The following is a 25,205-nucleotide window of genomic DNA, read 5'->3' on the forward strand; positions in this document are numbered from 1 at the left end:
GCAATAAATTGCGGGGGTTGATGACAAATTGCGGGGGGGGGGGTCATAAATAGCGGGGGGGAATAATTTGACGGGGGGGTATTAATTCCGGGGGGGGTATAAATTCCGGGGTGGTATAAATTGCGGTGGGTGGGGATAAATTGCGGGGCGTGCAAATTGCGAGAGGGGATATATTACAGGGGGAGGGATAGGATTAGAAAAAGACAGAAAAAGTTGGAAAGAGAGAGAAATGATAGAAAGAGAAATAGAGAAGGCAGAAAGAGACAAAGAAAGAGAGAGAAAAAGAGAGAAAAGATAGAAAGATACGGAGAAAAAGAGAGAAAAGATAGAAAGAGACAAGAAAGAGAGAAAAAGAAAGAGAGAAAAGACAGAAAGATACAGAGAAAAAGAGAGAAAAGATAGAAAGAGACAAGAAAGAGAGAGAAAAAGAGGCAAAGGGAGCGTAAAAGAAATAGAGAAAAGATAGAAAGAGAAAGAGAGAAGATAGAAATAGAAAGAGAGAAGATAGATAAGATAGAAAGAGACAGAAAGAGAAAAGAGAGAGAAAGTCAGAGAAATAGAGTGAAGACAGAGAGACAAAATAGAGAAAAGACAGAAAACGTCAGAAATAGAGAAAAGACAGAAAGTCAGAAATAGAAAAAGGACAGAAAGAGAGAGAAAAAGAGCAGGGAAAAAGTGGAGGGAAAGAACAGAGACACAAAGAAATTACAGGCACCAAAGAGACAGATAGAAAGCCAGTGAGAAAGGCACAGGGAATCACAGAGAGATTGAGAGAGAGGACAGAGAAAGCCATTGAGACAGAAAGATGCACAATCACTCAGAGAGAAAGAGAAACACAAAGTGAGGGAGAGAGAGATGGAGGAACACAAAGAGGGAGAAATACAGAGAGAGAGAGATTGAGGAACAGAGAGAGAGAGAAACAGACAGAATCACAAAGTGAGGAAGAGAGATTGAGAAATAGAGAAAGTGAGAGAGATTCAGTGCGAGAGAGATTGAGTGAGGGTGAGATTCAGTGAGGGAGAGATTCAGTGCGAGAGAGAGATTCAGTGCGAGAGAGTTTCAGTGAGAGAGATTGAGTGAGAGAGAGATTCAGTGCGAGAGAGATTCAGTGCGAGAGAGACTGAGTGAGAGAGAGATTGAGAGAGAGGTTCAGTGAGAGAGAGATTGAGTGAGAGATAGATTCAGTGCGAAAGAGATGCAGTGCGAGACAGATTCAGTGACAGAGAGATTTAGTGAGAGACAGGTTCAGTGAGAGAGATTCAGTGAGAGAGAGGTTCAGTGAGAGAGATTCAGTGCGAGAAAGATTCAGTGAGAGAGACTGAGTGAAAGAGAGATTGAGTGCGAGAGAGATTGAGTGAGAGAGAGAGTCAGTGAGAGAGAGATTCAGTGCGAGAGAGATTCAGTGAGAGAGTGATTCAGTGCGAGAGAGATTGAGTGCGAGAGAGATTCAGTGCGAGAGATTGAGTGCGAGAGAGATTCAGTGAGAGAAAGATTCAGTGCGAGAGAGATTCAGTGAGAGAGAGATTGAGTGCGAGAGAGAGGTTCAGTGCGAGATAGATTCAGTGCGAGAGAGATTGTGTGCGAGAGAGATTGAGTGTGAGAGAGATTCAGTGAGAGAGCGATTGAGTGCGAGACAGATTCAGTGAGATAGAGATTCAGTGCGAGAGAGATTCAGTGAGAGAGACTGAGTGAAAGAGACTGTGTCAGAAGGAGGGAGATAAGCAGAGAGAGACAATAAAGATGTGATGCTCACCATCCCACACGGTCTGCGTTCCGTCGTGGGACTCTAACACCTTCCCTCCATCAGCTCATCCATGGGGAAAAGATCCTGGAGAGGGGCATTGGGGAGGGATTTGGAGAAAAGCGTCAGGACTGGGACAGAGACAGGGGGATTCAGACTGGACTCTCTCTCTCACACACTCACTGTAATCAGCTTGCAATTTACCTGGGCACAGAGACACAGAAACTGAGACACAGAAACTCACCTTCACAAACCAGCCGCATGGAAAGAAAGAATGGAGGCTGATGTTGTCCTAATATATCCCAGAACCTGTCACTCAAACAGACAGTCCACCCAAAATGCAGCTTACCCAACCAGCTCTCAGCTTCCTCCATCATGACACTCCCTCCCAGGTATGGGACAGCCCAAGGTGAGTCTCTGTGTAAACAGGGAATGGGGGAGAGAGGGATATTCCAGCCATATCACAAATGGACCATTCCAGACAGAAACCTGTCTGTCTGTCTCTCTCTCGCTTCCTCCCACCAAAATCTCATTAACAGAGCAGAATTTAAATTTAAACCCTGGAGGGGCCGGTTTGACTGCAGTATAAACAGGCAGTTTTTATTTGGTTTTTAAATTCCACTGTGTGACAAAGACTGAAACGAGAGCCAGGTTACTGATGCAGCGAAGAGAACTTTAACAACTGGGGACATTTCACAAAACAATTCTTCCCCATATTTACAGTTATATTTGTCAATGATTCTTTGCCCTGTATTTGATGCTGCTGTATTTATGTATTAGCTGTAATCAATCGAAAAAAAAAACCTTCTTAATATTCACCAGTTTAATGTTACAAGGGTTTACAAAGCTGGGAAATGGACATTTAACACAAATGGTATTAAAGATCTTCCACTTTTCACCTCCAGTTTATATAAAGTTCAGCAATAAAGACCTCTACTTTCTGACAAAGAGTTTTTACTGCTGCAATAAAGTGTCATTTATTTCCATTTGCTTCCTGACTGTTTCTATCCTCTGCTCTCCCGGGAGATTCAGAGGGATTTTTGTTCATTGTTTGTCCAAATTCAGGAAGTTCCAGCTCCTCTGCAGCTGCTGTCCTGAAGAAGAAATTAATTGTATTGTATTCAAAATCTTTCCCTCAGTTTGCAGATATGAGGAGAGACTGTTTACACAAGCAGACTGGAGGAACAAATAGGCAGGGAGTTGTTCTGGTCTGGAATTCACTGTCTCTGAAAGCAGATTCAATATTAACTTTCAAACGGCAATCGGATCAAAACTTCAATTACTCTGAATTATAGTAGAGAAGATACCAGCCTAGAGAAGTGAGAACGAGAGAGAGATGTCATAACCTTTGTAATGAAGAAATCAAAACAATTTATATAGAGAATTTTTATTTGTCATTGATTGAGTTAATTTGCTTCTGTTGTTTTATTTATACATTACCTTTAATCACTGAAAATAATTTTCCAAACAGGAACCATTTTAATGTTACAAGTGTTTACATAGTAGTAAAATAGCCACTTAACATAAACTGTATTGAACTTATTTTATTCAGCATCTCAAGTTTACAGAAAGCAAATTCCTCAGCCTTGGAAAAACTTTCAAACTCTCAGTGAAACAGATTCTCCCATCAGCAATGGCTCAGCATTTCCATCTGTTGGTGTCCCTCTTTCACTGCAGTTACTGTCCCCCTCTCACCATCTCCATCTGTTGGTGTCCCTCTTTCACTGCAGTTACAGTCCCCCGCTCACCATCTCCATCTGCTGGTGTCCCTGCCTCACTGCAGTCACCGACCCTCTCACCATCTCCATCTACTGGTGTCCCTGTTTCACTGTATTTACTGTCCCCCTCTCACCATTTCCATCTCCTGGTGCCCCTGTCTCATTGCAGTTACAGCCCCCCTCTCACCATCTCCTTCTGCTGGTGTCTCTGTCTGACTGCAGTTGCTACCCACTCTCACCATCGCCATCTGCTGGTGTCCCTGCCTCACTGCAGTTACTGTCTGCCTCTCATCATCTCCATCTGCTGGTGTCCCTGCCTCACAGCAGTTACTGTCCCCCTCTCACTATCTCCATCTACTGGTGTCCCTGTTTCACTGTATTTACTGTCCACCTCTCACCATTTCCATCTCCTGGTGTCCCTGTCTCATTGCAGTTACAGCCCCCCTCTCACCATCTCCGTCTGCTGGTGTCTCTGTCTGACTGCAGTTACTACCCCCTCTCACCATCGCCATCTGCTGGTGTCCCTGCCTCACTGCAGTTACTGTCCGCCGCTCACCATCTCCATCTGCTGGTGTCCCTGCCTCACAGCAGTTACTGCGCCTCTCTCACCACCTCACAATCACGGCGATTTGCAGCTTTGTCCACTGGCTGCGTTTGTTGGCATAGCAACCACTAGGTGGCGCTGTACTGTCACATGCGCAAACGCACACTATTCCAGTCAAACATCAGGGTCTGCCCACGCTCAGGCAGCTGCCAGGACTAAAGATGGCGCCGGTCAAATAATCACAGAGGCGGGTGGAGGGAGGCAGGTGGAGCTGGGGGTCTGGGGGGAGGAGGAGGGGGAATGGGATTTAGTTCCAGTGTTTGAAACCCTTCAGCTCTTTCTATGATTTCACTAATTTAACAATGAGATTCAGAGGGCATTTCACCCCCTTCGTCAGCTCCTGTGTGAATTTAGTCTGGGTCACAACGCAAATACATGTGTTGGTGCAGGAACTGAGAATCTGCAGCATCTTTGATGTTTGATTTGTGACAAAGAGAGGGTCAGTGTAGGAGGAATAATAATAATAAATATCTGTAATTCTCCTATAAATGTTATACACAACCCGGGTCACCCATAACAGGATAAAACTGCCGGATATACTGAAGAGTAAAATAATTGATTTTCTGCGATTCTCCATCTCTGGGTCCTTGTGATTCTCTGCATTGCTGTGGCGCCGGAATCCCCTGCGGACTTTACTGGAGAATAAAATCCGTCTGACAGTCAGAACATTGAGCAGCAACATCAGAAAGACCGGGACACAAGGGGTTAAAATGAGGTCAAACAATTCAAATGCCCCCCATATGGGGGAAGTGAAGAAACTCAGTTTATAAACACAACCCATGGGAACATTATCAATAATGTATTTTTGTTCCAGTGTAAAGTACCAGGGGAGAGACTCTAAACAGCCCAGCACACTCACTGTTCCCACAACCACAGCCGCCCTTTTCTCGCTGCAATATTTTGTTTTCAGCTTCTCACAACAAATGGCCACACATCGATCAAAGGTGAAAGTGACTGTGAGCCAGACAGAAACAACTGTAGATGCAGAAAGCAGAACGTTAATGAGAGAACACACAGGAGTAATTCTCAGGAATGAATATGGGAAATATATTGAAACAATCCGGTACAATATGGGATTAGTGATAACGACCAGGAGATCAGACACTGCCATTCCCACCAGGTAGACACTGATACATTTGGAGAGACCGCACTTTCCTCGGGACAGGATCACAATCGCCACCAAGTTAACTGGAAGAGAGAGAGAGAAAAGGAAGCAGAGAAATTACTGATCAGACCTGGAGAAAAAGCAGCAGTTTGACAGGATCTGGGCAGAAATTTCCAGCTTTGTTGCTGCATCGAGCAGTGAAAACTGATTCATTGACCCGGGCAGTGCTTTGTCACAGTGAAATGTTTGTAAACACCGTTATTAATAATGAATTGGGAAATTGATGCAGATAGTGAATAAAGTCAGCACTGGATCTACTGGAAGTACTGAGTGAGGATGCTGTGTCAGTGGGGAAATGAGAAGGGGTTTTACAGAGATGGAATCCAATGGGTTAATTGGGAATTTGTCTCCAGACTGTTGGTTGGGAATGTTTGGGGAGAGCGGGATGTGTAGCTGGTTTGTTGCTCTGGGTTCAGGGAACCGACAGAGACTGTTATCAAATGGGAAAACTGCAGCGCTGTGTTGGAGTATCAGCAAAGATCTAGAATGGCAGAGCAGGCTCGAAGGGCTGAATGGCCTCCTCCTGCTCCCATGTTACAGTATTCCTATCAGGTTGGACGTGGCAGCTGGAGGTGGAGACAGTGAGTGAGATTGGGAGGGAGAGAAGGAAAAGGACATGTTGGAGCAGGAGGGGAGACTGGAGCAGATGGTTTGGGAAAGTGGATGAACTGAAGCAATGGATGAGGAGACTGAGGATTCAATACAGTGAGAGGAGAAGCTGAGATTCACAGGGAGAGACTGCAGCAGAGTGTTAGAGGAAATCTAATCTTTAGATCCCAGTAATACAACTCAATTAATACATTCAAACAATAATCCCTGTGGTTATTGGTGTTGGAGAACAGTTCATTGTTTCTACAATATAGTCAATATATTTAGTTTGTACAGGCTATTAAATATAAATGTAAATATATTTCTGATATCAGACTCACTCTTTATTGAATTCAGCAGTCACAGAGATTTTAAAGTGCAGTATTTAAATAATGAATTACCATCAGTGATGAACTGATTCTATTCTGTTTATTCAGTCACTAAGTAAGGAATAGGAACTTTCTGCAAAACAAAATGAGGACCTGACAGAAATCAACACAGAGGATCAAGTCCAACAGGAAAATGAACACAATCTGACAACAGACAATTTCAACTCACAGTTTCTCTCACTAATTGTTCTGGACATGCCAGCACTTTATGATAGTGAATTATTTACATTGCTGCTTCTTTCTATTTCTCTTTACTTCTGCTCATCTCTTCCCCTCGGTTTCGTTCTCCCAGCTCCTTTTCTCCTTCCCTATCTCTCTGGAGTACTCACACCCTGTAAACTGTTACTGAATGCTGCTTTTCACAAATTATTTATTCCTCACATTCTGCGTCTGTGTTCTGTTCACCAGCCCCAGGTTCGATTATTTTATTCTCAGAGTCAGTTTGTTCAATGGTGAAACCTCTGTGAATAATTTACTGTATCTACAGAACACGCAAGTCTCCACCTGTTCACCTGCACTCTTCACTTCATCTACAATACATGGAATAAACAGGATCGAAAGCTACTTCCAGACAAACCTCACAATCATTGAAATTCCTTCTCCTGGAATTATAAAGTAATCCGTTAGAATGTGGGATTGTTTAATTAATAAAACACCAACATCAGCGCTGCAGCCGATAATCTGCAGATAAATGTTAAGACTCTTAATTCCGACTGACAGAGTGAAAACCAGTAAAACATCACATCAATACTTTCTATTATACAATGTAGTCCAGTGACAGTGAAGGTCCACAGTGAAGCAGAGAAGGAGAAGTGAAAGTGTCAGCAACAAACTCAGTTCAGTAGCCAGACGTCTGAAGCAGTGTCAGACACACACAGAATGAAATAATATTTGATAACTGTGATAATCAATAAATACATTGAAATCCCAGTTAAACTGAGCCATGTTATTCGGGAGGGAGGACATTGTTCTGTCCCCTTGTAACATTGAAACTGTGAGATGTGTCATTATCAGTCACTGAAAAAAGTCATTAAAATATTCCAGGACTGGTTAGATCCACATCATGAAACTGTTAAAAACTCCTAATGGTCTGATTATTGATCCTCACTGAAACATCTCATTCCAATACATTCAATACACAGAATAATTCAGTAATAATGCCACAGTTACTTAAAATAATACCATTAAATACATAATACAATTCCGACAAGAATGAAACAGTAGACAATGAGGAGATTCCATCAGTAAATTGCTGGAAAAGAACAGGCGGCTGTGCAACACACACAGAGGGAACTGTGAGATGTCCCATTATTGATCACCAAAATATAAAGACTCATATAAATAATCCAGGACGGATTTGGTCCACATCATGGAACTGTTAAAAACTCCTGATTGTTTGATTTTTGATCTTAACTAAAACACCTCAGTCAAAAGCATTCGCTGCACAGAATAATCCAGTAAGAATGCAACGGCGACCGAAACCAATGCCATTAAAGACATGATACAACGCCTGCAAGAATGAAAGAGTGGACAATGAGGAGATCCATCTGTAAATTGCTGGAAAATAACAGGCGGCTGTGGAACACACACAGTGAGAAATAATACCCAGCAGCACAGTTAACATCGATTTACACCATTAACAGCTGAGATACTGGCTTACCAGGAACTCCAATTGCTGCAAATACTGGATAATAAATGTCTTCTATCTGATACATTACTGGATATTCCATTTCTGTGCGAAGCAGAGACTTCTGTGAGCCTGGAATCCACAACTCCACCAGGCACTCTGAGCTGATCCATTCCAATGGGTCCTGATTTATACAGGGGATAAGTCTCCACTGACATGGTTATACCCCTGATCATTGCTGTTAGTTACACTCACCTGAAAAAACACATTAGATCAGCAGCTTTGGCTCTGATGTAAATAATGTGGTGGATAAAACACAATCATTTCAATGTCAATGACATTTTCTGAGCAAGACGTCTCTCGGGAATAAACCTGAAATCTGCACTCAAACTGGATGGATGGCAATTCTGAGAGGTGTCATTTACATTTTCCATATTATTGCATTGAGTTTGTACCGTCCTGGCATTTCTGTTGGAAATGTAACTGATCTGTCTGCAGTGGACACTTAATCCAGGGACAAAAGCAATCCCGTTTCACTCTGTTCCTGCCTTTTCCCAGTTAAAATGTAAACTTTGAGTCTCTGATTCGGGACCATGTTCAGGGTTACAGCCCAGAAACTACTGTGAGTGATATTTCAGGACAGACACTGTATGCATCCATTTGGGAGGCAGTTGGGTAGTGATAATATCAATGGTCACGTAATCCAGAGGCCCAACCTGATGGCCTGGGGACAGGGGTTCATATCCCACCACAGCAGCTATATAAAACAGAGGGAGCTCCCTTTCTGTGTATAAAGTAGAGGGAGCTCGCTCTCCAGCTACAAAGTGGAAGGAGCAGCCTCTCTATTTATAATGTGGAGGAAGCGCCCTCTCCATGTATAAAGTAGAGGGAGCGCCCTCTCTATGTATAAAGTAGAGGGAGTGCCCTCTCTATGTTTAAAGTAGAGGGAGCTCCCTCTCTATTTATAAAGTTGGGGGCGATGAAGGAAAGAGGAGCGAGGGAAACGAAAACAAATGGGGAAATGGAGAGATAGGGACAAAGTGGAAGACAGTGAGAGACAGAAGAGAAAGCGAAATGAGACCTTAACGGAACCCCAGTAACAATCCCCATTGTCTGCCCAGACGGTATTTGGGGTTTAATGTGAGGGTTTTAGGGATGAGTGTTAGATGAGTGTTTGATATTTTCAAACTGCATTGACATTCCCAACAAAAGCAAGAGTTAAAGATTCAAAATTAACCAAACCAATGGCTCAAAGCATTGCTGTCCATGTACAGAGGGACGGAGAGGTTGGAGGAGTGAGACACAGACGGAGAGAGACACAGACAGACTGCGGACAGAGACAGAGGGAGAGAGAGAGACAGAGGTCGAATGATAGAGGAAAAAGTAGAAACAGAGACAGAGGGAGAGAGACTGAAAGTGAGGCAGCAAATGCAGAGTGAGACAGACAGAAAGGGATGCAAGCAGATGCAGAGGGAGAGATACAGATGCAGAGGGAGAAAGGGACAGTGAGAGAGAGAGAGGGATGGAGACAAACAGAGGGAGAAACAGAAACAGCGGGAGAGACAGAGAGAGAGAGAGAGAGAGGGAGGGTGAGATTATAGGAAAAACATTACATCTAATAATGTTGAAAGAAGATAAAATTAAAAAGTAAAACTGGCTGTGGGGAAGAACTAATTTTGAAAGGAGAGATCAGGGATTTAGTGTGAGTGTTTTGGGGGCAAGTGTTGGATCAGTGATTGATAGTTTCAAACTGAAGTAACCTTTAATATTATTGAAAAAAATATTGTTTCACACTGACAAACATTAGAAGCAGGAGAAATGGGATACAGTGTGTGAGGGGATCTTGACAGAACCTCAGTAACAATCCCCATTATCCGCACAGTCCTGTATTGGGGGTTTAGTGAGCGAGTTTAGGGGCGAGTGTTGATCAGTGTTTGATATTTTCAAACTGCAGTGACGTTCCAGCAAGGGCAAGATTTACAGGTTCAAAATTAACCAAGAAATGGATAAAAACATTTCTGTCCAAGGAGAGAGAGATGGTGTTCGAGACAGAGTCATGGAAAGAGGCAGAGAAAGAGGGAGACGGTGAGGGCGAGAGAGAGAGATAGAGAGAGAGGGAGATGGGAAGAAACAGACATGAGAGGGAGAGACAGAGAGAGGATGAGACAAGTTGTAACAATCATTAACAATCCTCATTATCTGCCCAGTCCTGTTTTTGGAGGTCAGTGTGAGTGTTTTAGGGGTGAATGTTGGATCAGTGTTTCATATTTTCAAACTGCAGTGACATTCCCAACAAGGCTGTTAAAGTATATAAGAGCAGGGAGGTGATGCTGGAAGTGTATAACTAATTGCTTAAGCACCATAATGAGACCTCCCAGGGCAGGTACAGTGTGAATTTAGATACAGAGTAAAGCAGTGGATTTAGAGAAGGAGGGAGAGACGGGCAGAAAGAGTGAGGAGATACGGGGAGGCAGGCAGACTGTAGGAGAAACTTTACATCTAACCACGAGAAAAAAATATATAATTAAAATGAATCGAGGCAGTGTTAGAAGGAGAGAGAGGGAGTGACAGGGAGGGGAAGACAGATGGGAGACAGAGAGAGAGAGACAGCGATCGAAGGAGAGAGAGGGAGTGTCAAGAAGGGAAAAGACAGATGGTGGGACAGAGTGAGAGACAGAGAGAGAAGGAGAGAGATGGAGTGATGGAGGGAAAGACTGATGGAGGGACAGAGAGAGAGAGGCAGAGGTGGAAGGAGAGAAAGGGAGTGACAGAGAGGGAAAGACAGATGGAGGGACAGAGAGAGAGGCAGAGACAGAGAGAGAAGAAGAGAGAGGGAGTGACAGAGGGAATGACAGATGGAGACACAGAGAGAGAGAGGCAGAGGTGGACGGAGAGAGAGGGAGTGACAGGGAGGGAAGGACAGATGGAGGGATAGTGAGAGAAACGGAGAGAGAAGGACAGAGAGGGAGTGACAGTGAGGGAAAGACAGATGGAGGGACAGAGAGAGAGAGGCAGAGGTGGAAGGAGAGAGAGGGAGAGACAGAGTGGGAAAGACTGATGGAGGGACAGAGAGAGAGACAGAGAGAGAGGCAGAGACAGAGAGAGAAGAAGAGAGAGGGAGTGATAGAGGGAATGACAGATGGAGAGACAGAGAGAGAGAGGCAGATGCTGACGGAGAGAGAGGGAGTGACAGGGAGGGAAGGACAGATGGAGAGATAGAGAGAGAGAGACAGAGATAGAAGGAGAGAGAGAGTGTGTCTGGCAGGAAAAGACAGATGGAGGGACAGAGTGAGAGACAGAGAGAGAAGGAGGGAGATGGAGTGACAGGGAGGGAAGGACAGATGGAGGGATATAGGGATAGAGAGAGGGACAGAGATAGAAGGACAGAGTGGGAGTGTCACGGAGGGAAAGACAGATGGAGGGACAGAGATAGGAGAGAGATGGAGTGACAGGGAGGGAAGGACAGATGGAGAGATAGAGGGATGGAGAGAGAGACAGAGATAGATGGAGAGAGAGGGTGTGACAGAGAGACAGAGAGAGAGGCAGAGACGGAGAGAGAAGGAGAGAGTGGGAGAGAAACAGAGGCAAAGGCAGTTGGATAGACAGAGAGAGAGAGAAGCAGAGTTGGAAGGAGAGAGAGGGAGTGACAGGGAGGGAAGGACAGATGGAGAGATAGAGGGATAGAGAGAGAGACAGAGATAGATGGAGAGAGAGGGTGTGACAGAGAGACAGAGAGAGAGGCAGAGACGGAGAGAGAAGGAGAGAGTGGGAGAGAAACAGAGGCAAAGGCAGTTGGAGAGACTGAGAGAGGGAGAAGCAGAGTTGGAAGGAGAGAGAGGGAGTGACAAGGAGGGAAAGACAGATGGAAGGACAGAGAGAGAGAGAGAAAGAGAAAGAAGGAGAGAGAGAGGGAGAGACAGAGAGGGAAAGACAGATGGAGGAGCAGAGAGAGAGACAGAGATGGAAGGAGAGAGATGGAGTGACAGGGAGGGAAAGACAGATGGAAATTCAGAGAGAGAGACGGAGATAGAAGGAGAGGGAGGGAGAGACAGAGAGGGAAAGGCAGATGGAGAGACAGAGAGAGAGAGGCAGCGATGGAAGGAGAGAGAGAGAGTGTCAGGGAGGGAAAGACAGATGGAGAGACAGAGAGGAAGAGAGAGATAGAAGGAGAGAGAGGGAGAGACAGGGAGGGAAGGACCGACGGAGGGATCGAGAGAGACAGACAGTGATAGAAGGAGAGAGAGAGAGGCAGAGATGGAAGGAGAGAAAGGCAGTGATAGGGAGGGAAAGACAGATGGAGAGACAGAGAGGGAGAAGCAGAGATGGAAGGATAGAGAGGGAGTGATAGAGAGGGAAAGACAGATGGAGAGACAAAGTGAGAGACAGAGAGAGAAGGAGAGAGATGGAATGACAGGGAGGGAAGGACAGATGGAGGGATAGAGAGAGAGACAGAGATAGAAGGAGAGAGCGGGAGTGACAGAGGGAATGACAGATGGAGGGACAGAGAGAGAGTCAGAGAGAGAGGGAGAGACAGAGAGAAGGAGAAAGGGAGTGACAGAGAGGGAAAGACAGATGGAGGAACAGAGAGAGAGACAGAGACAGAAGGAGAGAGATGGAGAAACAGAGAGGGAAAGACTGATGGAGGGACAGAGAGTCAGAGAGAGAAGGACAGAGACAGAGAGGGAAAGACAAATGGATGGACAGAGAGAGAGACAGAGAGAGAGAGACAGAGATAGAAGGACAGGGAGGGAAGGACAGATGGAGGGAAGAACAGATGGAGGGAAAGACAGATGGAGGGACAGAGAGAGAAGGAGAGAGATGGAGTGACAGGGAGTGACAGGGATGGAAGGATAGATGGAGGGACCATTAAGTCCTCCCCATGAGGACCTAAACTAGCCCTTAATATCTCAACAACTTATATCAAATCAACCTGACCTTTCTAAATTCCAGGCAATAAATCCCTAGTTTGTGTAATATCACCTTGTAATTTAACCCTTGGAGTCCAGTTATCATTCTGGTAAATCTACACTGCACTCAAATGGACATGGACCCCCCAAAGTCTCTTTGAACCTCCAATGTTTCTAGCTTTACACCATTTATAAAGTACTCTGTTCTAGTCTTTTTTTGCTGACATTGAAATCTATCTACCACAGTCCTGCCCATTTATTTAAGATATTAATATCTCTTTGTAATTTGATGCTTCCAGCTACACTGCTTACAATGCTGCCGATGTTTGTGTCATTGGTAAACTTGGGGATGTTGCATTCTCCCACATCATCTTAAATCATTAATAAATACAGCAAAACTGAGACACACACGGGCTTTGCCCTAGTAGACAGGAGTGAATCATTCCAACCTAGAGGCTTTTTAACTCCAGATTTATGTTTTTTGAAAGAAAAAATAGAATTCTAATTCACAACAGCCCAGTGTGGGATTTGAGCTCCTGCTTTTTCAATCATCAGCTCAGTCCTTCAAATTAAAAGCCATAAAAAGAGATTCATTTTCCGACTGCTGTTGTCTGACTGTCTCAGGGTTTGTGTATTGTTCCCTTCGCCTCTTCTTCCAGGTGTTTGAAATCTTTGAAGTTTGTCAGACATTTGTAAACTACTTCATGTGGTGTTGTGTAAATACCTTCAATTCTGTGTATCTGCAAGGGACACAATTCAAATTCTCACCTTATTGCATCAACTAAAACCTGCAGGTCCATTCAAACAACTATATTTCCTGTCTCTGCAAAGATAGCTCACACTTCCACAATGCAGGAATGTCTGAATGGAAATAGCTTTTGACACATTTCCCAACATGTTTGCGAACACTTTTCAGGATGAAGCTAAATTCAACTTCGAGATTGCAAGCCCCAAATTGAATCTTTTAGATGTAAAAAGTGACACAAAAGAAATTCCAGATCTCTCTGTCCCTGCACCCATTTTAACATTGTACCATTTAGTTTATATCGCTTCTCCTCAGTCTTCCTTCTAAAATGCATCATTTGACATTTCTCAGCATTGAAGTTCACCTGATATGTGTCTGACCATTTCACCAGACTGCCTCTATCCTCCTGAAGTCTACTCCTATTCCCTTCCCTGTTTATTACATTGCAAATGGCACAATGTTGAAGTTATGCCCTGTATACCCAAGTCTAAGTCATTCATATATCAATAAGATCAGTGGTCCTAATCAAAACCCCTGGGGAATACCACAATTTACACTGTATACAATGAGTACAAAAGCCGAGAGGGTGTGCTGAACATTTATAAAGCTCTGGTCAGGTAACAGAGAGGGAGAGACTGGGATTCAGAGGGTAACGGAGAGGGAGAGACTGGGACTCAGAGGGTAACAGAGAGGGAGAGACTGGGATTCAGAGGGTAACGGAGAGGGAGAGACTGGGATTCAGAGGGTAAGAGAGAGGGAGAGACTGGGATTCAGAGGGTAACAGAGAGGGAGCGACTGGGATTCAGAGAGGAACAGAGAGGGAGAAACTGGGATTCACAGGGTAACAGAGAGGGTGAGTCTCGGATTCAGAGGGAAACAGAGAGGGAGATACAGAGATTCAGAGGGTAACAGAGAGGGCGAGACTGGGATTCAGAGTGTAACAGAAAGGGAAAGACTGGGATTCAGAGAGTAACATAGAGGGAAAGACTGGGATTCAGAGAGTAACAGAGAGGGAGAGACTGGGATTCAGAGTGCAACAGAGAGGGAAAGAATGGGATTCAGAGAGTAACAGAGCGGGAAAGACTGGGATTCAGAGAGGAACAGAGGGGGAGAGACTGAGATTCAGCGGGTTACAGAGAGGGAGAGACTGGGATTCTGAGAGGAACAGAGAGGGAGAGACTGGGATTCACAGGGTAACAGAGAGGGAGAGTCTCAGATTCAGAGGGAAACAGAGAGGGAGAGATTGAGATTCAGAGGGTAACAGAGAGGGCGAGACTGGGATTCAGACGTTAACAGAGAGGGAGAGACTGGGATTCAGAGAGTAACAGAGGGGAGAGACTGGGATTCAGAGAGTAACAGAGGGGAGAGACTGGGATTCAGAGAGTAACAGAGGGGAGAGACTGGGATTCAGAGGGTAACGGAGAGGGAGAGACTGAGATTCAGAGGGTAACAGAGTGGGAGACACTCAGATTCAGACGTTAACAGAGAGGGAGAGACTGGGATTCAGAGAGTAACAGAGGGGAGAGACTGAGATTCAGAGGGTAACAGAGCGGGAAAGACTGGGATTCAGAGGGTTACAGAGGGAAAAATAGAGTTGGCGAGGGCAACATAGAAATTTTAAGACACAGAAAGAGGCCACTTGGCCCATCCTCTCTGTGCCAGCTGAACAACGATCCACCTATTCTAATCCCACCTTACAGCATTTGGTCCGAGCACTGCAGCTTCGCTCACTTGAGGTGCCGATACAGACTCCTTCTAAATGAGTTGAGGGTCTCTGCCTCAACTACCCTTTCAGGCAGTGAGTTCCAGACCATCGCGTGCCTCTGGGTGAAAAAGATTTTCCTCAACTCCCCTCTAATTTTTCTACCAATCACTTTAAATCTGTGCCCCCTCGTCACTGACCTTTCTGCTGTGGTTCTCTGCCCTTCACCTCCACTCTATCCAGGACCCTCAACATTTTGTACATTTCAATCAGATCTCCCCTCAGCCTTCTCTGTTCCAAGGGCAACAACCCCTGCCTCTCCTCACAGCTACAATTCTCCAGTCCTGGCAACATCCTGGAAAAGGGGAGAGGGACAAAGTCCCGTGTTCATAACACATGGATAAAGAGGTTAATCATCTGAGCTGTAACTCTGAGACAGAGACAGAGAGAGAGAGGGAGAAAGAGAGAGAGAGAGGGAGGGTGAGAGGGAGGGAGAGATGGTGTGGGGGCGACACAAACTGAGACGTGGAGAGAGGCAGCGAAAGAGAGAGAGGGAGAGACAGAGAGAGAGAGAGGGAGGCAGAGAGAGAGAGAGAGGCAGAGAGAGAGAGAGGCAGACAGAAAGATAGAGAGAGACAGAGAGAGAGGGAGCGATGGTGTGAGGGAGGCACAAATTGAGACGTGGACAGAGGTAGAGTGAGAGAGGGAGAGATAGAGCGAGCGAGAGAAAAAGACAGAGAGGGAGAGATAGAGAGAGAGATAGGGGGGAAAGACAGATGGCGAGGGACAGAGGCAGTGTGAGAGAGGCAGAGAGAGAGAGGCAGATTAGAAGGTAGCAAATGTAACCCCACTATTTACAAAAGGAAGGAGGGAGAAAATGGGGAACTAAAGACCTGTTCGTCTAACATCAGTCATTGGGAAAATGCTCGAATCTATAATAAAGGATGTGATAACAGGACACATAAAGATAGATTGTGGGGGGGGAGGGGGGGCGGGAGAGAGAAATGGGGGGAGAGAGAGGGGGGAGAGTGCGTGAGTGAGACGGAGCAAAGGAGAGAGATACTAGGTTAGGTGGGACAATAAGCTGTGAGGAGGACACAAATAGACTACAAAGAGAGATGGTTTGGGATAGACAGCGATAAATGTCCCAGTGTTGTGGTAACATAAAATGGTCACTGAAAATGAACCTAAAATGGCTGACTGATGTGTGTGGATTTCCACAGATGACAGGAGAGAGAGAGACAGACAGACAGACAGAAAGAGAGACAAAGAGGGAGACAGAGACCTAGACACAGAGAGTGATCGCAGGATATTTGTCGTCGGACAGAGGAAGAGGAGGAGGCCATTTGGCCCCTCAACCCTGTTCTGTCATTCAATGAGCTCATGGCTGATGTGTGATCTAACTCCATGTACCTATCTTTGCCCCTAAATACCTTTGGTTCACAAAAATATATCAAACTCAGATTTAAAAATTTTCAAGTGTCTCAGCATCAATTGCACTTTCCCATCAACATTCCCCAGACAGGTACAGCATGGATTAGATACAGAGTAATGCTCCTTCTACACTGTCCCATCCAACAGTCCCAGGACAGGAACATCATGGGGTGGGTACAGAATGAATCTCACTCTACACTGTCCGAAACAGAGAGAGAGAGAGAGAGATAATGAGAGAAATAGAGAGAGACTCAGACAGACAGGGTGTCTGAGAGAGAAAGAAGGATATTTAACATCAGACATAGGAAGATGAGGAGGCAATTTAACCCCTCGACCCTGTTCCTTCATTCAGTGAGATCAGGGATGATCTGTGATCTAACTAACACCATATATCCCACCTTTGCCCCTTATCTCTTAATACCTTTGGTTAACAAGAATCTATCAATCACAGATTTAAAAATTAACCAATATGCCAGCAAGAAATTTGCGCAACCATTATCATGAGGGTGCGATGGCTCCCACAGTGGAATAGCTTGCTGGTTGTTTAAAATGGAGACTGTTCCTTCTGGATCATCAAACGTATCTGCCTGGGCCCCAACTTCAACTACATTTCCCCATCTCCCGATGTTTTTTTCTCTCCATATCTATCTCTTAAATGTTTGTGTACACAGCAGTGAAGGATTACATCAAATTAATATATCTTACATTATCCTTTTCATCCACCTCAACAATCTCTCTCTCTCCAAATTTGTCCCTCTATACAGCCCTCTCTCTGCCTTCATATCTAACCATCTCTCCCTCTGTCTCTCTCCGAAAGTCAGAGATAGCAGGAGGGAGAGACTGAGAGAGAATGTTGAAGGAACTGTACTCTGTTCCTCAGCTGTGCTGAACCTGCTCTGGGAGTGTTTGCTGGGCTACATTAATGGGCCGTGTACAGTCCTGGATCAGGCTGTGAAAAAGCACAGCTTGTTCAGTGTACAACGGGTCAAAGGGAACGATTCACTCCTGTCTGCTACTGGGAAGAGAGACTGACCTTCACATCAAGGCAGCGTTTGACCGAGAGTGACATCGAGGAGCCCGAGTAAAACTGAAGTCAGTGGGAATCGGGGGAAATCTCTCCACTGGTTGGAATCATACCGAGCACAAAGGAAGATGGTTTTGGTTGTTGGAGGTCAATCATCTCAGTCCCAGGACATCACTGCAGGAGTTCCTCAGGGTCGTGTCCGAGGCCCAACCATCTTCAGCTGAGATCCCAGGTGAGAGTGCTGGAAATACTAAGCAGGTCAAGCAGCATCTGTGGAGAGAAAAACAGAGTTAGTGATTCAGCTCGATGCTTTCCAGATTTCCAGCATCCACAGTATTTTGCCTCAGATAATGAAGCAATCCATAGCCACATGCACCAAGAACTGGACAACGTTCAGGTTTGGGCCGACCAGTGACAAGTGACATTCACGTCATACAAGTGCCAGGCAATGACCATCTGCAAGAAGAGAGAATCCAACCACCTCCCCTTGGCATCCAAAGCATGATCCCATCGTTGAATCCCCCAGCATCAACATCCTGAGCAAACATTGACATCAAACTTAACAGAATGAAACACATCAATAGTTTCTTCACCCAGTGGCTGGTGGGTGTCTGGAACTCACTGCCTGAAAGGATTAGTATAAAATGGGTGGTTGTTGGCTGGCACAGACTGGGCGGGCCGAAGGGCCTGCATAAGTGCTGTATCTCTCTATGACTCTCAAGGATGGTAGAGGCAGAAACCCTCATCACATTGAAAACAATCTCTTGGATATTCACTTCTCTATATTTAAAATGGGTAAGGAATAACTCTCCTCGTCTGCACTGCCCCATCAAACACTCTCAGAGAAGGTACAGCACAGGTTAGATACAGAGTAAAGCTCCGTTTAAACTGTCCCTGGAGTGTCGCATTAACCCGGGTCACTTACTGTGCCCGGCTCAGCCTCAAGACTCACCTGCCTCTGTCACTGAGACGCTCCTGTATCACTTGCCTTAATGTAAGTGGATGCCGGGTTTGGGAGCAGGACAGGCACACGGGATTAGGACGACTGCTCATGTGGAGGATAAGCATCAGTAATCCCTCAGAGAATCAGAACAGACCAGCGAGACTCAGAAAAGGAAACTTGTGTTTAATTTGTGAGTCTTGCATTGTGGAATGCTTTAGTATTTGGTGAGAATGTTGAGCCAGTGACATTTTGCCCCAGTGGGTTGAATTGATACTATATGACTTGGTAACAACAGTAAGGTCCCGTGTGTACTGTAAATATGGACTGAAATAACAATGTAACTGATCAATTTTCAGCTGAATACTATGACTACAGTTATACCTGCTATCCTGTTATATATGTGCTGCTATACCTGCTATATGTGAGAATGTACATACGACACGTTGGGATGAAGTCAAAGTGGCCACTCTTTATATTTTTAGACTATGCCCCAAGTTCCTGACTTCACAGCCAGTGGGAATATTTACTCTCAGTCCACCCTATCAGTTTCCCTTGTTATTTTGTAAACCTTTATCAATTCACCCCATAACCTTCCGGGAGCAAAATCTTTTCCTCAAATCCCCTCTAAACCTCCTGCCCCTTGCCTTCAAACTATGCCCGCTGGTTATTGAGCCCTCCGATAAGGGAAAAAGTTTCTTCCTATCTAACCTATCAATGCCCCTCATAATTTTGTATACCTCAGTCAGGTCCCCCCTCAGCCTTCTCTGCTCTAAGGAAAACAACTCCAGCCTTTTCAGTCTCTCTTCATAGCTGAAATGCTCCAGCCCAGGCAACATCCTGGTCAATCTCCTCTGCATCCTCTCCAGTGCAATCACATCCTTCCTATAGTGTGGTGCCCAGAACTGGACACAGTGCTCCAGCTGTGGCCTAATCAGTGTTTTATACAGCTCCATCATAACCTCCCTGCTCTTATATTCTATGCCTCAACTAATAAAGGCAAGTATCCCATATACCTTCCTAACCACCTTGTCTACCTGCGCTGCAGCCTTCAGTGATCTCTGGACAAGTACACCAAGATCCCTCTGACAATCTGTACTTCCTATGGTCCTACCATTCATTGGATATTCCCTAGCCTTGTTAGTCCTTCCAAAATTCTATGTAACCTAACCTATGTATAATCTTTAATCTTGCAGTGCATGTGTAATGTTTAATTTCTGAAAGCCAGACAGAGTAAAGCTTAACATACTCCAAAAAACTCCAGACTTTTGGCATTTATTACCTTATCAGGTCATATCTGCCGTTATGTTGGACTGAGCTTGTGAATAATTCTTTTTAACTTGTTCTTCCAACAGTACGAGAGTAAATCGATTTGCAGCATCCCATCATATAACATACTTTGCCTACTCCTGTTCATATATTCCAAAGCTGCCGAAATAGTTTCTCGCAAACTACCCCATCAGTTCCCCTTAATATCTCAACAAATTTCATCAAATCACCTTGATCCTCCTAAATTCCAGGGAATTATTCCCAGTTTGTGTAATATCACCTTGTAATTTAACCCTTGGAGTCCAGTTATCATTCTGGTAAATCTACTCTGCACTCAAGTGGACATGGACCCCCCCAAAGTCTCTTTGGACCACCAGTGTTTCTATCATTACACCATTTATAAAGTACTCTGTTATAGTCTTTTTTACTGACATTGAAATCTAACTACCACAGTTTTGCCCATTTATTTAAGATATTAATATCTCTTTGTAATTTGATGCTTCCAGCTACACTGCTAACAATGCTGCCTATTTTTGTGTCATTGGTAAACTTTGGTATGTTGCATTCTACCACATCATCTTAAATCGTTAATAAATACAGCTATACTGAGACACACATGGGCTTTGCACTAGTAGACAGGAGTGAATCATTCCATCCTAGATGTTTTTTAATTCCAGATTTATGTTTATTTTTAGAAAAAACAAAATTCAAATTCACAACAGCCCAGCGTGGGATTTGAACTCCTACGTTTTCAATCATCAGCTCAGGCCTTCAAATTGAAACCCATAAAAAGAGATTCATTTTCCTACTGCTGTTGTCTGACTGTCTCAGGTTTTGTATATTGTTCCCTTCTCCTCTTCTTCCATGTGTTTGAAGTCTTTGAAGTTTGTCAGACATTGGTAAACTACTTCATGTGGTGTTCTGTAAATGCCTTCAATTCTGTGTATCTGGAAGGGACACAATTCAAATTCTCACCTTATTTCATCAACTAAAACCTGCAGGTCCATTCAAACAACTCTATTTCCTGTCTCTGCAAAGGTAACTCACACTTCCACAATGCAGGAATGTCTGAGTGGAAACAGCTTTTGACACATTTCCCAACACGCTTCCTCACACTTTTCAGGATGAAGCTAAATTCAACTCACAGATTCCAAGCGCCAACTTGAGCTTTTGGGTAGAATAGGGAACATTGATGAAATCCCAGATCTCTCTGTCCTGTCACCCATTCTAACATTGTACCATTTAGTTTATATCACTCAGTCTTCCTTCCAAAATGCATCACTTCACATTTCTCAGCATTGAAGTTAACCTGCCCTGTGTCTGTCCAATGATAGGTTGGATAGTGAGCTGTCAAGAGGCCATAAAGTGTCTACAAAGAGATTTCCAGAGGTGAAGTGAGTGAGCAAAAAATTGGGAGATGGAGTATAATGTGGGGAAATGTGAGCTTGTCCACTTTAGCAGGAAGAATAACAATCAGTATATTATTGAAATGGAGAGAGACTGCAGAACTGTACGGTACAGAGGGATCTGAATGTCCTGGTACATGAATCACAAAATGTTACCGTGTAGCTTCAGCGAGTGATTAGGAAGGCAAATGGAATGTTGTTGTTTATTGCAAGGTGAATAGAATATCAAAGTAGGGAAGTGTTGTTACAGCTGTACAGGGCATAAGTTAGACGACGTATGCAGGATTGTGGACACTTTTGGTCTCCTTACTGAAGAAATCATATAATTGCATTCGAAGTAGTTCAGAGAAGGTTCACTGGGCTGATTCCTGGGATGAAGGGGTTATTTTATGAGGAAAGGTTGAACAGGTTGTGTCTATACCCACTGGAGTTGGAAGAATGAGAGGTGGTCTGAGTGAAACATCTCAGGTCCCGAGGGGACTGGACAGGGTGGATGCTGAGAGGATGTTTCCCCTTGTTGGGGAGACTAGAACTAGGGGACACAGTTTAAAAATTAGGGACGTTCCATTTAAAATTGAGATGAGGAGAAATGTGTTTCTCTCAGAGGGGGGTCAGTCTGTGGAATTCTCTTCCCCAGAGACCAGTGGAGGCTGGATCATTGAATATATTCAACGTTGAGTTAGATAGATTTTTGATCAGTTAGGTAGTCAAGGGTTATGGGACGCAGACAGGAAAGTGGAGTTGAGTTCACAATCAGATCAGCCATTGAATGGCAGAGCAGGCTCAAGTGGCCGAATGGCCTACTCCTGCTCCTAATTCATTTGTTCTTGTGTGTTCCATTTCACCAGAAATACTCTCTCCTCCTGAAGTCTGCTACTAGTCCCTTCCCTGTTTATTACATTGCAGATGTCACTAACATTGGCAAAACTTTGAAGTTATGCCCTGTAAACACAAGTCCAAGTCATTAGTATATATCAAAAAGATCAGTGGTCCTAATATAAACCTCCACTGTATACCTCCCTCCAGTCTGAAACAACCATTGTCCACTCTCTCAGCCAATGTCGTATCCACTCAGCCAATGTCCCTTTCATCCCTGGAGCACCAATATTGCTAACTGGTCAATTAGGAGGCACCATTAAGACCTCCCCAGGAGGACCCTGGTCCCAGACCTCTCTGTTTGCACTCTACCATCAACATTCCCCAGACAGGTACAGCCTGAATTAGATACAGAGTAATGCTCCTTCGACACTGTCCCATCCAACAGTCCCAGGACAGGAACATCATGGGGTGGATACAGAGTGAATCTCACTCTACACTGTCCGAAGCAGACACAGTGAGAGACAGAAAGAGAGAAACAGAGAGAGAAACAGACTGACAGGGTGACAGAGAGAGAAAGAAGGATATTTAACATCAGACAGAGGAAGATGAGGAGGCAATTTAACCCGTCGACCCTGTTCCAGCATTCAGTGAGATCAGGGCTGATCTGTGATCTAACTAACACCATATATCCCACCTTTGCCCCTTATCTCTTAATACCTTTGGTTAACAAAAATCTATCAATCTCAGATTTAAAAATTAACAAGTTTCTCAGCATCAATTGCTGTTTGTGGAAGAGAGTTCCAAACTGATACCACACCTGGTGTGTTGAAGTGTTTCTTCACTTCACTCCTGAATGGTTTTGAGACGACGTTTAAATTTTTAGACTCGGCCCACAAGTTCCTGACTCCGCAGCCAGTGGGAATAGTTATTCTCTGTCTACCCTATCAGAGTCTCCTTGTCTGCACTGCCCCATCGAACAATCTCAGAGAAGGTACAGCACGGGTTAGATACAGAGTAAAGTTCAGTTTAAACATTCGCTGGAGTGTCGGATTAACCCGGGTCACTCTCTGTCTCCTGCTCAGCCTCAAGACTCACCTGCCTCAGTCACTGAGACGCTCCTGTATCACTTGCATTAATGTAAGCGGATGCCGGGTTTGGGAGCGGGACAGGCACACAAGATTACAACGACTGCTCATGTGGAGGATAAGCATCAGTAATCCCTCAGAGAATCAGAACAGACCAGCGAGACTCAGAAAAGGAAACTTGTGTTGAATTTGTGAGTCTTGCATTGTGGAATGCTTTAGTATTTGGTGAGAATGTTGAGCCAGTGACATTTTGCCCCAGTGGGATGAATAGATACTATCTGACTTTATTACAACAGTAAGGTACCGTGTGTACTGTAAATATGGACTGAAATAACAATGTAACTGATCAATTTTCAGCTGAATACTATGACTACAGTTATACCTGCTATCCTGTTATATATGTGCTGCGATACCTGCTATCTGTGAGAATGTACATACGACACGATGGGATGAAGTCAAAGTGGCCACTCTTTATATTTTTGGACTATCCCAAATTCCTGACTCCGCAGCCAGTGGGAATATTTACTCTCAGTCCACCCTATCAATTTCCCTTATTATTTTGTAAACCTTCATCAAATCACCCCAGAACCTTCTAAATTCCAGGGATACACAGTAAAGCTCCAGCAACACTGTCCCATTAAACATTTCCAAGCCAAGCACAATGTTGGGTTTGACAGAGTAAATTTCCCTCTACACTGTCACATCACACACTCCGAGGGCAGGAAAATCATGGGGTGGATACAGAGTGAATCTCACTCTACACTGTCCGATAGAGACAGAGAGAGAGACAGAAAGAGAGAAACAGAGAGACATAGACTAACAGGGTGAAAGACAGAGAAAGAAGGATATTTAACAGGGGATATTGGAAGAGGAGGATGCAAGTTATCCCCACAACTCTGTTCGTGCATTCAATAAGCTCGTGGCTGATCTGTGATCAAACTTACACCATATATCCTGCCTTTGCCCCTTATCTCTTATTACATTTGCATAACAAGAATCTATCAATCACAGGTTTAAAAATTAACCAATAAGCCAGCATGAAATTTCCACAAACAATATCATGAGGGTGTGGTGGTCCCAAAGTGGAAGAGCAGGCTGAATATTTAAAATGGAGGCAACTCCTTCTGGATCATCAAAAGTGTCCGCCTGGGCCCCAACTTCATCTGCATTCCTCCCTCTCCCGACATTTTATTTCTCTCCGTACCTATCTCAAATATGTTTGTGTACACAGCAGTGAAGGATTAAATCAAATTAATATATCTTACATTATCCTCTTCATCCAACTCAACAATCTCTCTCTCTCTCCATGTTTGTCCCTCTCTGCAGCCCTCTCTATGCCTTCATATCTAAACCTCCATCCCTCTGTCTCTCTTCTGGTGTCAGTGATAGCAGAGAGATAGACAGAGATAGAAGGAGTGGGAGTGAGTGACAGAGAGGGAAAGACAGATGGAGGGACAGAGAGAGAGACAGAGAGAGAGGCAGAGACAGAGAGAGAAGGAGAGAGAGGGAGAGACAGGGAGGGAAAGACAGATGGAGAGACAGAGAGAGAGACGGAGAGAGACACAGAGATAGGATTGAGAGGGAGAGACAGAGAGGGAAAGACAGATGGAGGGACAGAGTGAGAGACAGAGAGAGACACAGAGATAGGATTGAGAGGGAGAGACAGGGAGGGAAAGACAGATGGAGAGACAGAGAGAGACACAGAGATAGCATTGAGAGGGAGAGACAGAGAGGGAAAGACAGATGGAGGGACAGAGTGAGAGACGGAGAGAGAAGGAGACAGATGGAGTGACAGGGAGGGAAGGAAAGATGGAGGGATAAAGGGATACAGAGAGAGACAGAGATAGAAGGACAGAGAGGGAGTGTCAGGGAGGGAAAGACAGATGGACAGACAGAGACAGAGAGACAGAGATAGAAGGAGAGAGAGGCAGAGACAGAGCGGGAAAGACAGATGGAGGGACAGAGAGAGAGACAGAGATAGAAGGAGAGACAGGGAGTGACAGGGAGGGAAAGACAGATGGAGAGAGAGAGAGAGAGAGAGA

At 44.6% G+C, this 25,205-nt stretch overlaps 1 protein-coding gene across 1 annotated transcript in view; it reads right to left on the minus strand.

Moving 5' to 3' along the window:
* LOC137362112 (probable G-protein coupled receptor 139) overlaps positions 1-25,205 on the minus strand; it is a gene marked incomplete at its 5' end in the record, with an annotated part of 96,774 nt that overhangs the window by 15,681 nt on the left and 55,888 nt on the right. The window contains one exon of the mRNA XM_068026617.1: positions 18,123-18,180. Within this exon, the coding sequence (XP_067882718.1) occupies positions 18,123-18,180 (58 nt within the window). The remainder of the gene's footprint in view (positions 1-18,122; positions 18,181-25,205) is intronic.

This window comes from Heterodontus francisci, unplaced genomic scaffold (assembly GCF_036365525.1).
Source record: "Heterodontus francisci isolate sHetFra1 unplaced genomic scaffold, sHetFra1.hap1 HAP1_SCAFFOLD_166, whole genome shotgun sequence".
Taxonomy (NCBI): Eukaryota; Metazoa; Chordata; class Chondrichthyes; order Heterodontiformes; family Heterodontidae; genus Heterodontus; species Heterodontus francisci.